General features: G+C 42.6%; 1 protein-coding gene across 5 annotated transcripts in view; it reads right to left on the reverse strand.

Annotated features, from left to right (window-relative positions):
• Nucleotides 1–15834, reverse strand: part of slmapa (sarcolemma associated protein a) — a 70609-nt gene extending 54775 nt beyond the window's left edge. For 2 of the 5 annotated variants that reach the window (XM_015347945.2, XM_015347943.2), the window contains exon 1: nucleotides 14317–15833. In XM_015347945.2, coding sequence (XP_015203431.2) covers nucleotides 14317–14514 — 198 coding nt within the window. In that variant the 5' untranslated portion in view covers nucleotides 14515–15833. Of the gene's footprint in view, nucleotides 1–13851; nucleotides 14060–14316 lie in introns of those variants that run through there. The other 3 variants (XM_015347942.2, XM_015347946.2, XM_015347947.2) reach the window with 3 other exon arrangements.
• Nucleotides 15835–17159: the final 1325 nt, after the last annotated feature.

A 17159-nucleotide genomic window follows, 5' to 3' on the forward strand; every position in this document is an offset into this window, starting at 1 on the left:
CCACAACTATCCAAAGTTGCAGTTTTGGCTGTGCCAAACCTCGTGTACTACACCATTCCCAATACATTTTAATGAGTGATGTTTCAATCCCACACAAAGGATAATTATGAAAAAGTACTGAAAAACAAAAGAACTCTTATGTCCAGATCTGCTGTGAAACAATCTGAATCATTCATCAAGTTTAGGCTTGTGATCAAGGTAAACATGTAGCTGACCAGCTTAGATTCATCATCCAAATTGTTCTTACTTCATAACACCACACCACACCTGGTCACACACCAGGAAAATTCTACTTAGCACAGTGCACTCACAAAAACCAATAATGAATCTTACATTTCACCGTAGATCATCCAAACTACTTCTAACATCAATACTTTCAGGAGTTAAAATTGTATTTTTTACTATTAACTCTACTCTACTATGACTTGACTCCCAATATCACTATACAGGAAGCTCAACATTAATTGTTTAAACAGCTGTAATTAAACCTTACACATGCAAGTCAACCCTGCCACAGACTGGTGTGAATCTGTCTTTATGACTGCCAAATAAAAACATTAGGACAACATCACCCACTGTTTAAAATATCCCACTGAGCTTAGATTAAAAATTGTAAACAAATGTGGCCATTAAGGTTAGGGTTAGGGTTAGGATTAAACACAGGTTTCTAGGAAGCAGAATATCCAGAACACATATACAGCCATGTTCTGTGTAGCTCTGATTATGTAGGCACAACAAAGAAATAGCCAGCTAACTTAACTTCACATTCTAAGATATACTTCAATGTCTGACAGGACTTACAGCACAGCACAAACACTTGAAGGCATAAATCCAATGTTTTTTGGAAGTCTCAAATCCAGCCCTGTGCAACATCTCCACAGTGATTATTTTTATTTCAAGTCTATTTCCACAATCGTTCACCCTTGTAAGCTGCAGAACTCAACAGACCTGCCTTTCACAGTCTGTCATTACTGCTCAGTTTGGAATGAAACGTGATTAAAAAAACCTTCAGCCATTAACAAACCACTGGAACTAAAACCAAAAAAGATAAAAGCTTAGTTATGAGTTAGCTATTAAAAAGAGAACAGGGGGGGTATAAGAACACAAACTGTACAGTTCAGCAAAAACACAACACTAAATGGATGCCCTTTCTTTGAGCCTCTTATATTCTGCTCCACTCTTCCTAAATTCTGTGCCAGCAGCCTTTTCACTGAATACACCTTTACAGTTTGTTTTATCTATCCTTTCTCTAACTGCTTTACCCAGTACAGGGTCACAGGGGATTGAGTGGGTGCTTATCCCAGCTAGCAAAAAACACAGCAGGGTACATCAGTCCATCATGGGGCATACAGACACTGACACACACTCACACCAGGGCCAGTTTTTCCCAGAGGCCAATGAACCTACCAGACGTCATTGCCACTATGGGGGAAAACCATAGGGGGAGTATGGAAAGGTAAAGCCCATGAACATAGGGAGAACATGCAAACTCTGCACAGACAAGTACCCCATGTCTGGAATTCAACTCGGGGCCCAAGAGCTGTGAGGCAACAATGGCTAAACACTGTACTTTTCAGTATGCTCTAATTGTTTCTTCTATTGGGGTGGTGTGGTGGCTCTGTGGCTAAGGAACTGCGCCTTTGGCTGGAAGGTTACCGGTTCAAATCCTGTGGCCAGCAGAGGAATCCTACTTGGGCCCCTGACCAAGGAACTTAACCCCAGCTGCTCCAGGATGCATCGTATAAATGGCTGACCCTGCACTCTGACCCCAAGCTTTTCTCCCTGTCTGTGTGTCTCATAGAGAGCAAGTTGGGGTATGTGAAAAGACAAACTCCTAATACAAGAAATTGTATATGGGTAATAAAGTGATCTTATCTTATAATGTCTTCTCTCGGCCAAGAGTGATGAGCCCCGTCCCTCTCGTGGGGAGGATGAGCAAGAGGAAGCAGGCATGGCTTGACATGCTGGACAGGGCAACCTCCGCCCCACTGCGCCAGCTGTGAGCGGCTGCCTGGAAAACCCCATTCACGGCCGGGCGGGGATGTGACCAAAGCTCGGGCCCGGAAAGCCTGCACAACAGCACTCAAACGGAGCTCCGAGTGGACACCCTGTCCGTTTCGCCCTCTTCGCATCTTAATCACACAGTGAAGATGATCTGGTCCCCAAGAGGAATATATACCAGAACCACCAAAAAGTTGACTTGAGGGAAAACCATAAAACTTCAAAGAACTGATAAAATCAGCACAATGGTGGGAAAAAGAATTGTGTGAATTCTAGATTAAGGATCAATAGGAGGTAATAGATTCTCACTGGTAATACCATACAATTTATTTTCTTTCCTCCCCATATAATAAACCACACCACACACAGAAGGCACAAGAATTAAATTATAGTCCCTGACGATTCTGAAATTCATACTGCTCTATGCACTTTACCTTTCATGATAACTAACTTTGCTTTTTCTCCATTATGCACTAAACGCTATAATTTTGTAGGTGCAGTACTTCAAGAAACCCGATACAAGACTGCAGCCTTTGCGGCCTTGAAAACAAACTGAAATGTCACCAGCCAAGTGCTTAATTACAGAAAAACAATTTCCGACTTATAATGATGCCCTCTACAACCCCCTTTATTAAGAAATCTTTCCGATATATTGTGACTGAGGTGAACAAATCACTCTAGAGACGCACACAAAAAGTCCAGCTAAACCAACACCACTTCCTCGCAGCTCCAGTCGACACGCTGGGAGGAAGCTTTCAAAAACAAACGGTCACTACGGCAACTGCAAACCAAGAGCGATGAAGCCAAGGCCAAACCCAGACTCCTGTCCTGCCCTGCCCCGAGTTGGGATTACCGCCACCCTGCAACGCGCAGAACGAGACATGACCTGCAAGACGAAACAAAACCACGACTCCCAAGTGCAGCGAACAACAACAAGCACGCACAAGACTGCAGCCAAGTCCAGAGCTTTTTTTACATATTCGAGAGAGACGCAGGTACAGTTACAGCCTTCAGAAGAAGAGAAAAGAAATTAAAGATATGGCTTTGTGCTAGAAATCTGGATAATTTTGGATCTGTGAAGGTAGCAACACACTATCAGGTCTATGTAGAGCAGTGGGTAATGCTTCTTATGTTTGGTGAAAGGTACTGCACCCATAAGGGATTATCACCTGTTTAACCAAAGATTAACTCAAACTTAACCTTCAAGAAAGGGATAAGTTTGAAAAATGCAGACCAGATTTCCTTTAAAATGAACACTGAACTTTAGACACTGCAACCCTCAGACTATATTTAGACTGTGTAACAGTTCTTCCAAAATGTTTTACAGTACAAGGCACCCTGTCACTCATCTACTGTCCCTACAGCTTGTTTCACTGTCAGGCAATCTGAAGCAAAGGAGAGTCCCATTACTGAGAGCATCACCCTCAGAGGCACGCATTCAAAAGGAAGACGGCTCAAGACATACTCAAGATGAAGGGCTGCTGAAGACGCCAGCTGGATTTACAAGCAACTGACCCAGGCTCAATCACACCTTTTCCTCCAGGAAGATGCCCGGTTAACTTAAAATGCTGGGCTTCATCACCTCAAATTGAACTACAACATTTTGTGCAGTTTAAAGCCAAAATGAAATTGAACTTGAAGTCACACGTTGCCTACCGCTGACTCTTCGGCAAAGATTCAACCCCCAATATGAAATAGCTGTCTCATGGGGATAAATATGGGCACAAAAGAGAGCAGACATCATTCGGTACTGCCGCATTCAACTGAAGGCCAGTGCTGCTAGTGTTCAATATGGGGGTGCATTCCAATTGACAGACCAACTATTTTCAGACTTGACATCAGAACTCGGTTCGCTGGAAATTTAGAGCAGCAGGCAGTTGTCTCCGAGCTGGTCATCCATAAGAGAGGCAGCAGTGGAGAAGGGAAAATGTCCGTTCAAAAGATGCTCCTTTGAGCCTTTTTAAATACAGACCTGGTCTGGAAATACATCTGGGTGCTGCAGGGGCAATCAATCGGACATACTCTCCGCCTCTTGCAAACAGGATCATGTGCTGGTTTTATTTGCTTGGCTTGTCCCTTTTCCATGAAAAACCTAACTGAAAACATTATGACAGCCTGCGAATGTTTTCAGCATAAGAGATAAAATATTTACAGGGCTATGCTTTAAAAGCACAGGGTATAGATTTTCAGAACGAAGGTCTTACACAAATCTTTCTTCAGTTCCCCTACGTACTTACATTTCCAAGTATGGTAATCATTTGTTTTTTTTTTCTACTGTACTCTAACCTCTCTAGAAAATTGATACAAACAGAAATGGCAACAGAGATACAAAGTTGACAGTTTTTAAAATGACGAAAGAAATGATACTGACTCAGGTGAGTAATTCAATATCCTTTTCCAACATACATTTCAATGATCCAGCTGTGAATTACACATCACTCTTTAAACCCAATCTTTCTACAGAGTGCGAAATTATTTAGACAACTAATCTGCAGAGGCACTGTGGGTTTGCACTCTCTACATTGCTGAAAAACAACATTTCGTTTTTTATCTTTGGAGGTTTAATTTGAGATCTATTGGTTTAGACATGTATGTTGAACCCATATGGAGAGAGCTTTGCTGGAAAGAAAGTTACACTGATAAAATTCACTTAAGACTGATAAATAGCTGCAGTGATCCCAGCTGCAATGTAAATTATCAGCTTCCAAGTTTGGGAGTCATCCTGCATAATATAGTGGCACTGGGCAACAGTAATTAATGATTCATTCCTGTGCTTCACATAAGGCAGTAGCCCATCTGGGTCAAAGGCTTGCCAGTCCATAGATCGCAGAGATGGTGGGTGTGCAGAGTGTCTTAATTTACTCGTCTGCTGTCAACGACTTGACAAGCTTACCTTATCCATTTAATAGCATAGCCCTCCTCAGTAGGAAGTAGGAGTTTACATTTATAAATACTCCGAAAAAATCATTACATCCCATAATTCATTTGGCCAGGAAGAGTCAACAAACAGATTTTTTGTTCTTAGTCCTTATTGATCAACAATGACTTCATCTCTAATCCTTTAAATTGAAATTCTAAATCAACGTACACTAAAGGATTGTTTAGACTGGAAGAACTTAACATGCTGACTGAACAGCACCCATAAAGCATGTACAAAATGATGTATAAACAAGTGCTGTTTGGACTGCTGCCTTAAAGCACACGACAATTGAACCAGTGCACGGAACTGAAACAGCCTTTTTATGATCAATTTAATTGAAATTGGACAACACAGAAATGCTACATAAAGCAGCCAAATCTTGCTGCATGTTAAAATAAGGTTCCCACCTCCTTATCCCCTTTTCTACATCAGCAAGTATACAGGATGTGTTGCTGAAGCGAAATGGAAAACGAACTGTAAATATTTAACAGTCTGCCATCCACGCATGACATTAATTCCCTCTTCCCTGTACGGCTGTGTTGGAGCTGTGGGAGCACTCAGTACACGTGAATCTAGACTGCAAAAACAGACTGTGCTGCAGCTGTACTGAGCACAAAATGTGGGCCGTTTATATGGCAAAAGCCAGTTATTTGCTTAACACCAGTTATTATTCTCACCACTGGGAGAAAGAGAAAATGCTTTTCAAGACAAAACAGAGGACCACTGGTACGTACTTGCATATTACGGTTAAGATAGCCAAACAATTTAAGTAGTTCTCACAGTTTTTATCAATGCACTAAAACACTGTATCGCTGACCAAGCTTGTGTGACAGGGAATTTGGCACAGACTGTTGAGTCACTAGTGTGGCAGCATGGGCCCAGTAGTTAATCTCAGGCAGGTCGCTGCCACCTCAACTGTGACCTTGTGCTTCTCGGAAAAGGGAACCTTTTTTTTCCCCCCGCTCTCCTAAAGTAATCAGCTCAATCTGTAGACGGACTGCCATCAGGGCAATTCTGGAAACAGCCAAGCATGCCTCCCCACATACAAGCTGTGAATAAAAATGGTTTCCATTTACAGGTTACTGAGAATTGCAAATGGTATTATCCATGTCAGTGGAAATGTAGACTACACTTCACAGCTATTAGATTGTCTCTAGTACACAACTTCACTATGTTATTGCATTTTGTCTCCATTGTTTTAGTGTAGACCCTAAGTATATGTGAATCATATCTACACAGAAAAAGAAAAGTCTGATTGCTTACTGGTCTATTTTCTTAAAGATATTTTTTAAAATTGTGCCTCTAATTTTACCATTTTAATACAAAGCCCATGCAGATCATGTTCGCTATGCACAAAGCCTAATGTGTATTTGTGCTGACAACATTTAGAATTTTTAGTTCCATTCTGGGGGCATTTGAACTGACAATGGAAAAGCTAACTAGAACAAAGAATGCCCCTGTCAACAAAAAGATCTTGGCATGACACTTTCAAAATCTCACAACGTACTGAAACACCATTATCTTTCATCATTATTCCCAAGAAAGGGCATGTGCGAATCTTGGCATGTTTATGGCCAGGAGAATTATGTCCCATGTTGGGAATTGCCAGATAAACAAATCACTTCGGAAAAAGAAGGGATGAAGTTTCAGCAATGAAACAGATGGGTATCCCACGGCCTACTGTATTCTTGGACTTCAATCATTCGAGATCTAGAACACTTTAACAGATACGTTTGCATGTCCAAAGAAAACAGCTGCTGTAGCACGTACAAAACATTAGAAAAGATAAAATAATAAAATAGAATTGCTACAAATGACATGTACCTTTGCACCTTAAAAATGTATTATGGACTTAAAGGACAGTTAAACAGTGACCTCAAGCCTTTAAAATGTCAAGACAACAAATGTAGCAAATCAGCACTGGACTGATGTTGGCAAATGGCGAGTGGAGTGGCAAAAATGTAACTGTTAATAGAAACAGTGGTCTCAACAAATCTCAAGGTGCCACCCAGGTAGAGACCTAAAGGCTGCAAATCACACTGGGTATGTTTCAGTTTAACAGCCACTTCCTGATATCTCCTTCACAAAGTTTACTCGGGCTGAGAAATTTGTGTAACATGAAGAGCCTGTGGTGTTGCAATAGAATACAACCTGAAGCCACAGACTGCCTGTTCTTAAACTCCCTGTACTAATCAGTGCAGTACCTTCTGCCCACATTCACTTTGAAAACTGAAATGCCTCTTTTCCATACTCAACCTGTTTATAAAGACAGCGCGTCTTCAGCTTAAGTGTCCCATTAATTCTAAAATGGAGGTGGGATTGAAATGTCATACTCCACAGAAGTTAAAATAAAACTATTGAAGCACTAAGAAATGAAATTATCTACATAAAGAAAATCTTAAGCATTTGTTAAATAACAAAACTGTATCCAAGGACCATCGGTACCATCTGTGCGATGGTGAATCATCAATTCCCTCCATAAAGGGAAAGTACTTAAAAACAGGGCAAATAGTTCCACAAAGCTGATCTCGATTCCATATTTTAATTCAATACTAAAACACGGACAAAATGCAATACAGTGACCTAAGCAAAATATTTGAATTAAATCAAAACAATTTCGTAGGAAACCCAATTGTTTACAACAGGACCGACATCCTAACGTTGCACGCTGACAAACCATCTTAATGAGAAACATCTTCAGGAGCACGGTTTGTTCAAGACGCAGCTGGAGGAAATCATTAGGTCACTCAACCTATCAACCAAAAGAGCTAGGCAGGCTAAATGAATTCATTTGTTTGTAAAATGTATCTTCTGCTGGGCAGCTGTTTACAACTGTTAGGATGTAAGGTATTAACTGACCTATGCGAGAGTCTGCAGTGAGACATTAGTTATGATGTATACTGGGAAAGATTAATCTAAAAAATATAGGTTCTTCGCCTTTCAAGTTATTATATTGCACGTTGCAAGGTTGTGTGAATTTCTTTGTTGCTCAATTGAATGTTTTTTTCCTGTTTAAAAAACAGTTTTGAAGCCTGAGGAAAAACCTGCCTTGAGAGAAGGAAGGGAAAAGAAGTGAACATTTAAATCAACTGATTAATGTGAACTGACTACAACAAATTTGAAAATAATCAGACCGACACGCCACAGGCGCTTGAAACTTCCTCGCTTCAAGGAGGCGAGAGTGACGTTGTCCGTCACCAAGAAGGTACCCAAAGACCGAGCAGCAGAAAAGGACAGTCCTCGGTTTCTGCTGAGCAGTGTATGTTTGTGGGTTCATAGGACCTGCCCTGTTCCCAATGATATTTAGATAAACTTCAGCTGGTGCAAGAAGAGCTACTCAGCCCTGTCACCACAAAATTGAAAAAGTCACATGATCCCACTCACAGATAAAATGAACCAGCTACCAGATTGTAATATTTTACTAATTGCTTACTCACTTTTACATAGTCTGGCAGCACCATTTAAGAGTCATCACCTACTCTGACTTGATATCTGTGCATTCAGCATCCAGATGCCAGTCAGCTATCCATTCTTAGAACAAGGCTGCATGTCCAAGGAGACAGCTATTTAAACCTATGGACAAAGGCTATGGAATACCTACTCAGATGGTGCCTACAACTAGGTCGATGATTATGGTAAAGATTTGGATGAAGAATTTAAATGTATGTACTTGAATTCCAATCAATACATCTTGTGCCGTTGTGTTGTTATTACAAGTAGCACAACGGTCTTGTTAATGTTGAAACCTTCTGGTTATACATGTCTGTCCAGTGTCTTGAGAAGTCAGTCATAACAGTGCTTTATAACAGAGCTTTACTGTCCAGACCAAGCTAAAAGGGTGTAACATTTGGGTTGGGTGTGACTTGAAATGCATACAAAGTGTTAAGACTCAGGCCAAGTTAAGTGCTTTATTACTAATTTATGAATCAGTTTTCCTTTTAATATACCAATAATACATTTTCATTTTAGTGAACAAACAAGTAGTTTGCGGGTACTTTTTTCTCAAAAACTTTCTTTAAATCATAACAGTGAATAACAATAGTCAGGAAAACGTGACCAGAACAAATTCTCTATTATGCTTAACAGTACAAAAAAAGCTTAATTTTCTTTTATAGTATTGCACTACGTAACAAAACACTACATCACCTCCACAAGCCACTCTTTTGCATTGTGAAGTATGCTAATCCAACTCCAAGTCTTTTTTTGCCCTACCATTGCATGAATTTATTTGTCATAATTGCTAGCAGGGACGTTTTAAAGTGTAGGAATCCCCCATATAGGATGTGGTGTTTCAACAAGCTGGGAGCAGTCAGAAACTGCCCTGCAGATCCCCAAGCACTTGGAATTAGAGACCTGCTTGGCTCTGGCACAAACCATCAGACCTTCAACTCGAGCAACAGTCAGGAACCTAAACCTCCAAGAAAAAGAAAAGGCCGAAACCCCAAAAGAATCCAAATGAAATCTTAAATTCACAAGTCCAACATGAGGATTTTTTTCCCCCCTCAGGTTACAGGAATAACCCAAGAACTCGAAAAAATAAACTGGCTTATCTAGAATGGGAAAACCTCCTATGAAATAGAAAGAAAAAAAATCAGATAATGTGTTAGTACCTCAAATACATAGCAGGTTTTACTTGGAATTAAAAGGAAACAGACAACACCCAAGATTAGCTAATGACAGACCTGTAGTTTTTAATAAGGAAAATGTGTTGAGGACAGTTAGCACATGTTTCTCACAGAACAGAAATTATTTCCCAGACATCATTACATACTTTTAAGACCTCTACATTAAATATTTACTTTGTTCATTTCTTTACATTATGCACTTTTACAGTAATCTTTTCTTGCTCATATTAATATTACCCCAACTATTCCAGCAAACACCAGATAAGATAGCAGATGTTACATAAGGCTCCACATAGCCTTCAAAGCACTGGGTGAGGTAACCCCCTCCCTTACCCACTGCACAGTCACTAAAAGTGACCTCTTAAAAAGCCCTACAGAAAATATTGCTACCACCTATACAGTGATATAGGAGTTTGGGGAGTTGAGTACAGAAATCATGAGAACAGTTTAATCTAGAACAAATTCTCACGATATCCTAAGTGATAATACGCAACAAACTGCACAATGCCAGAGAAGAGTTGGGACCAGTTAGCTTGCAGGAAAAACAGCACTTCATTAACTTGCGGGGGCTATGCAGCAAACATTGATCTGAGATACGCCTCTTCGGCCAGGTGCTGTAGAGCTTCCAGCACGACAATTAACTTGTATAGGTCTCTCCCAAGCACATGCAGAGCAGAGGAATCCTACTCTGTTGGGCCCCTGAGCAAGGCCCTTAACCCCAACTGCTCCAGGATGTGTTGTATAAATGGCTGACTCTGCACTCTGACCCCAAGCCTCTCTCGCTGTCTGTCTCTCTCATGGAGAGCAAGCTGGGGTATGCGAAAATAAATTCCTAATACAAGAAACGGTATATGGCCAATAAAGTGATCTAACAAGTTGTTTTTCACTGTTCATTATCCTGAATCACATGGGTACATGACAAAAACCAACTGATACCCAGCTTTAAAACAATTTTCTAATCGCATATCATATGCCTATTACCTTACAAACTAATAAAACATGATGAAAACATGGAAGAAAGACCTTAAATACCTCCAGAAAAGGTTCCCAACATTGATATTTTGACTTCAAAGAATTTAATACACCTTTCAACTGATCCACTCCAATTGTACTACCGTTACGGCACTTATTTAAAAACTGATCAGACCCTTACAGAACTGTACTGACTTTTCATGTTACAAGATTCAGGACACCACTACATTTCCATCCGCTCAGCTATATACCAGAAACCAAAAATGTTCAAGCAAAATTTAACACTCTACAATGAGAATTAACACATATATGCGATTAAAGCCATTTTTCTTACAATTACAAATCACTTGAAGCAGAAAAAACAAACCTACTACTGAAAGGTCAGATCTTGAGAGACTCAAATAAACTGGACAATTTCAATTTTTCAATTACGGAACTTTAAAAGGGTAAACAAATTCCACAGATGTACAGTAATGTTTGCCCATGCCCTTATCTCAAAGAGGAAAAAGGTTAAGTATTTTCCTTCAGCAGTTTAAAAGGCAGCAGAGATCCCCCACAAACACCTTCTACTCCCTGGTTATGGGGTGTGGAAAACTGGGCTCTGGGACTCCTTAAAAGGAGGACAGGAGTTCCCAGAACACCCTGCAATCATTACAAAACATATACGTGCAGGGCTACATTAAAATTCTCTCATCATGCTAAATACCTTCGTTTACTGCAGGTTTGTCAAACTATCACTAAATGCACTTCCTTTCCGGCTACAGTGAAGTTTAATATTAAAGGTTCATTTTCAAAGACAGGTCAATGCTGACAAGGCCAGGCCGAGGCCACTTTGGAATCTGAAAAACGATCAGCGCGTAAATAGCAGCAGGCAGAACTACACGACAGTGAATACTGTACAGTAAACAAAGCCTGGGGTCTTTACAAGAAAAGGTTATGACACAAAACAGTTGCAGGCTAGCAGCTTGGGTGGCTAGCGTTATGGATGAGGGTCCCGCTACAGACCGGTCCCTGCTGGCACGTCTTTGAGCGAAGTATTTTACTCCCAGTTCAGCCAGTTGCTGGACCAACGTCTCTTCCCTTCTGACCATCAAGCCACTACATGTTACACAAACAGGGGGAGGTCCAGCTCGGCGAGCCTCTAGGCTTGAGCATTTTACCTAACGAGACCGACAATGAAACAGGCTCCAACCCCAAATATCTACAAGCTTGACTTTCTACAAATGCTGCCAGTACTTGCCAACCCAGTCCAGCCACATTCCTCCACATGTTGATCTGACAGGGTGAAGGAGGGAACGCATGCGATACTCAGTGGAGATATGGCTGTCCGACGTAAATCACTTCACTGGAAATCTCTGGCTGATCTGCCGTGAAATGATTTCGGAAGACCGGTCGTCTCTTCCCCCACTTTGCAAAAAAGATGATCCACAAAGAAGAAATTGCCTAACGTCAGAAGCTGAACAAATATTACGTAACAGAAGGCTGCTCTACACCGTTTGATTCACAGTCCAGACTTGTTTTCATTTGAAATCGTCTTGATTTCTATTACCAAAGAAATGCAGAGAGAAAAAACTATTTTCTGTGACTGTCTTAGGATCCTGATTTGCAAAAGTCTGCTAGTAGAAAATATCAACGAATGCTGACAGAACTCCTCATGACTCTTTTTAAAAGCCAGGTAAAGACAAGAAATCTGTTAGTGAAGTGGATTTCTCCAGGATGAACAGTGAAGAATGGATTGGAGGGTACAAGTGGAAAGTACATGGAAGTGTATTTAAAACCAGGAACAGGAGGCACTTCTGTACCCAAAGGGTGGCGAGAGCACGTCACTGAAGCCGAGATACCCTGCTTTCTTTCAAGAGTGGGCTGGATGGGGTCTCTGGATCAATTAACTACCCAACAGACTAAGGCCAACAGGGTGGCCCAGTGGTTAGTGTTGGCACTGCAATATCCTGCAATGTGTCTTGTGTCCCACCAGGAACACCCTGCCCAGCCCACCACACTCGAGGGGCAAGTGCCTATGGAAAATGGATGGATGGAGAGAAAGCCTTTCAGGCTGCTGTTTGGGGGGGGGGGTTGATTTCAAAGGTGTGCTGTGAAAAAGGCAGTAAGAGTCTTGTCTCCTTGTAGTTTGAAAGCTTCTCCTATCTAGAAATCTTGACGCCCAGGGAGAAGTCAGGATGCATACAAAACAGGAGAATGTGAAATGTGGAATACAAGAAACAAGTACAAAGAATACTACTTAAATCAAATGATGTCATGCTTAAGGTTTTAAAATCTCACCTGAATAACTATTTGCACTTGAAAAAAAATGTAGAACCCCTGATCAGAGCCCTGCTCAATTACACATTTAAATCTCAAATGTAATTGGGGATACAGAACGGGATAAAGTATTTTTAAACAATATCTCAGCACAAAATGGCAGTTGGCACTGGTTGTCTTCAGTCAATATCTAGGAATCTATATTAGTTGTTAGCCCTGCTTATTACAAATAACTTATTTTCAAGAGCCATTTGATTTATTTTTTTTTCACAAGCAGCCATTTCTGTAAACCCAAACCAGCACATACCTACCTACACATTATCTCGTTAGGAAGTGACATTTTCTGTCCTAAATTAAAAGGAACCCGGCCAAATGCAGCTCAGTCAAAAAAAAAACCTATTCATGCCTCAGCTGCAACGGCACAACACTGTGATTTGAAGGGGACTGAGAATATAAATGCCTGTCAACAGTCACGTCTCCCAGGCATGCTGCGGGCAATATTAAAGCCAAGAGAAGAATCAATAGACGTGAATGAGGGGGGGGGATGACATTTTAAATATTAAATTTACACCAGGTTGATCTGTAATCTGTAGAGACTGGACCTAGTCATAGTCATCAGACGGGATTTCACATGTAAACGGTGCAGCAGCACATTCCCTCCTGCGTCTCACATCGTGTCCTTCCACACTGCCATCCATGTTGCTCACATGGATAAGGACCAAGCGTCGTCCGTCTTAACGGCGATCTCGGGATTGCGAATGCTTAATGAGGGCACATGCAAATGACACGGCGCTATGTGGGTGGAGTGCGATAGCCAGCTGCCCCTTGCAGCGAGAGTAGCTCCAGATCTGCAGCCAGCTGTGCTCAAATCAAACCGGAATCGTCCCCCTCCACCCCCCGAATCTGCGGGTCTTTCCATTTGCCTTGCAGGTTGTGTCCGCTACCATACAACGAGAGAAGCCAGGCAGCGACCGCAGACCACCCTGTAGTGCCAACCTACACGGAAACCCAGCTTTAAAGTCTTCAACCGGTAACAAAAAAAAAAAAAACAAAACCAGCAAGCCGATTCCTCACCTGCTCCACCAAAGATCGTCCGCTTTGATTCTCCGGCACTGAACCTGCTCTGTTACCCTTCTGGTTTTCTCAACACACGTCTTAGGTGTGCTAACCGCCCTCCTCCCGCGCCGTGCAATTACTAACAACCCCTTCACAAGCCAACAACTCCCTATCCAGGGCCCTATTCCCAATGCTGGTTTTCCACAGGCTGTTGCATCGGCTATATTCCCCCAACATGGTTTCCAGGCGAGGACAGAGGTAGCCTGGCGCTTGAGGGGGGGGGAGTGACGCTCGGCATGCTTTAATGAAGAACGCCATCAGGAGGAGGAGGAGGAGGAGGAGAGGAAAAACAGCAGCCAGGTAACTCGCTACACACGTCCCGTCCCCCCCCACCCCGGTGCAAGCCCGCAACCCGCGCTCGTTGCCCAGGGCGACAGCCCGCTCGCTCGACCCGTCCCGCCCGCCTGAAAAGCGACGCCTCACCTTGCCCGTCTTGTGGTCGAACCACACCAGAGCGTGGTTCCTCGACAACACCTTGCAGTCGAACGTCGCGTTGTTCTGGGCCGGGCGGCAGCGAGCCACGGAGCGCCCGATCTTGACTGGCTCGTCCAGGTACACATGGCGTTCCTGAAAGGGGTGTGAATTCGGGCGGCAGGTAAAGACAGCCAGCGCTGAAGGCATTGATGATGACTTGGGGGCGTCGCTCCAACCAGACACGAAAGGCGAGGCTGCTTGATCCAGACTGGCAAAAACTTTCGATTCTCCCCCCAATTTCGGTTTCCAAGGAAAAAACCCCCCCAGAAAGAGGCGATTGCGGGGGGGGGGAAAACAAACAAAACAAAAAAAAGGGGGTGCTATACTACATAACGTCTTTAAAAAGATCTAAGTGCAGGCCATCCTTTCATCCGTCAGCAAGAGACCCATTGTGTCATACAAAATCCGCTGCGCTCAGGAATACCTTCTCTTCCATAAAAGTGTTATCCCACTTGCAGGCACCGCCAAAGCCTTGCTCATCAGTCAACATTGAGGGACTTGATCTTAAGACAAATGTACCCGATTCCCCAAAGGTACCGATAAAAAAAAAAACAAGATCGCTGACTCGCAGTGTCGAGTGTCACGCGTGAAGATTTTTACACATTACAGGATCAAAGATGATCATTTCACCTACGCGCCCGGTGATTAAGACTCCTCATTGAGGGAGACTTAGCTCGACCACCTCATCACCCTCCCCGATCTCCACCGGCTAAAACCCCCGTCACCCCCTGAGTGTTAGTTTCTCGTTGTTTCAACACAGGCGTTAGGCCAAAAATAAACACACACACACAAGTTATCGCACAAATCCAGGAAAAAAAAAAGGTATTTCCCCTCTTCTGAAATACCACATTAGCTGTGAGGCTCATTTACCACTCCCCGTTTCAGAACAGCCCGAGTGTTAAGTCAGCTTCAGCACATTCGTCTGTGGCAAAAAAATGCGCATTTCTTCCTCCTTTTACGACCAGATACCGACGAGAGAAACAATTCCGTCTCTTTGACAGTTTCTACTGCATGCCTGAGTTTATAAATCCCCCAGCTGCCCCGATGGGCCTTACTCGTGAAGTGAGCTTTAAAAACAAAAAAAATCCTTTTCACTCCCGGGAGCTGTAAGCGGGGCTGCAGCGCAGTGAACTTTCCTGACCCGAAAATCAAAACAAATCCCCTCCTTTTTTTTATAAGCAGACGCGGAAATTTTAACACGAAAAAAGCTTTCGCTGCCGCTGTTGTCTTCTTCCGTGGGATCTGGAACAAATTTCGCGTTAAGCCATAAAGTTACCTTGGCGTTCAGGAAGGTCCCGTGGAAATTGCAAAACACTCTGCCGGCAGCAGTATTACTGCCCACCCCGGTTAAACTGAGGACAGACCCGGACGACTTGCCCTCCTCCTCTAGTAACAGCCGCCATACTGGATATGAGAGACACACTCAGACCGGGCTGCGTCGCACTCAAGCACGCGACTGGCTCAACGTCGTAAAGAAGGGGGCGTTAACCGAGGGCTGAGACGGACAGGTCCTCCTCCAATGAAGCGCGAAGCTTCGAAAGCAGTAAACCAATGACAGCAAAGCAGGAGACGGAGGTTCCTTCTAGCTGTTGTAACGAGGTGGTTGGAGTGGACACGAGCCAATAAGAATTCCGGATATGAATGCTTGGTACGCCCCATAAACGCCCAGGGTTATGTGCTGAGGAAAATGCGGAGCGTTTTTTTAATATGTAGCAGCTCTGTTGCAACGTCATGCTATCGGATCTACGTCGGTGTGGGAAAAGTAGTTGTGGCAGTCTGCTATTTGCACATTAAAATGAATCGAGTTGAAATTAATAGTTTCAAAACAGACAACAGGTTTACAATTGAGATATTTCGAGTTCATGAAAGCTCAAGTCATTGAAGAAAATGTTCATAGGCATACCGGATAAGACTGCTCACATAATTAAAAAAATGCTTAATAACAATGGATGAACCCTTTCTTTCACAAGGGGACTTGGCTCCATATAAAAGTGTGCTATTTTTATAGTTCAGAGTAGATTGAAATTAAAATAAATATAAGTTTAAAAACGAATCTCTAAGTATATATGTTGGAAACAAACCCAATAGGTTTCCGAATATAAAATAGCCAGGAACTACTAACTGAATGAATTCAGTGAGCGCTAACCTCTCCAGGAGTCTGCTTTCATATAGCTCGAAGTAAAGGGGTATGGACTAGTGTGTTGATAGAAACAGCTGTCACACCAAACGGGGTTGCCCAGTTAGGGTCTAATATCACCCTGGACAGGCTAAGCCTATTGCTTTATGCTGTGTCTCTAAAGAGAATTAAGGGATTTATTCCTTTCTAAATGTAATTAATTTGACCCGCAAGCAGTCAAATACAATCATTTCTTTTGGATTTACGCTTTTCAGGGAAGTAGAGGTCAAGGTAAAAAAAAAAGCCTATTTCATTCTCCCTCCCCCCCCACACACAATTATCAGTAGTCCCTGTAGCTCTTAAAATCTGTAATGGCTGAAATCTCTCTGTAATAGGAATTCCATTTCCATTCTTTTCATTCTCTGTCGAAATACATCACGCACAGTCTGAGCTCTGTAATCCAGACCCTGCCATTTGGAGTCACGAAGCACAGTCTCCTATGCTGAAACAAAGGCATCCGCACCTAGGCCAAGCTGATTGACGACTGACAATTGACGAGCTGCAATTTCTGAAACAAGTTCTGTTTTCACGGCAGCACGGTGCCCTAGTGGTTCAACAGTTTCTGACCCAGTGGTTAATTGGCTTCTGGGAACATTGGCCCTGGCGTGAGTGGACT

Source organism: Lepisosteus oculatus, chromosome 4 (assembly GCF_040954835.1).
Source record: "Lepisosteus oculatus isolate fLepOcu1 chromosome 4, fLepOcu1.hap2, whole genome shotgun sequence".
NCBI classification, from domain to species: Eukaryota; Metazoa; Chordata; class Actinopteri; order Semionotiformes; family Lepisosteidae; genus Lepisosteus; species Lepisosteus oculatus.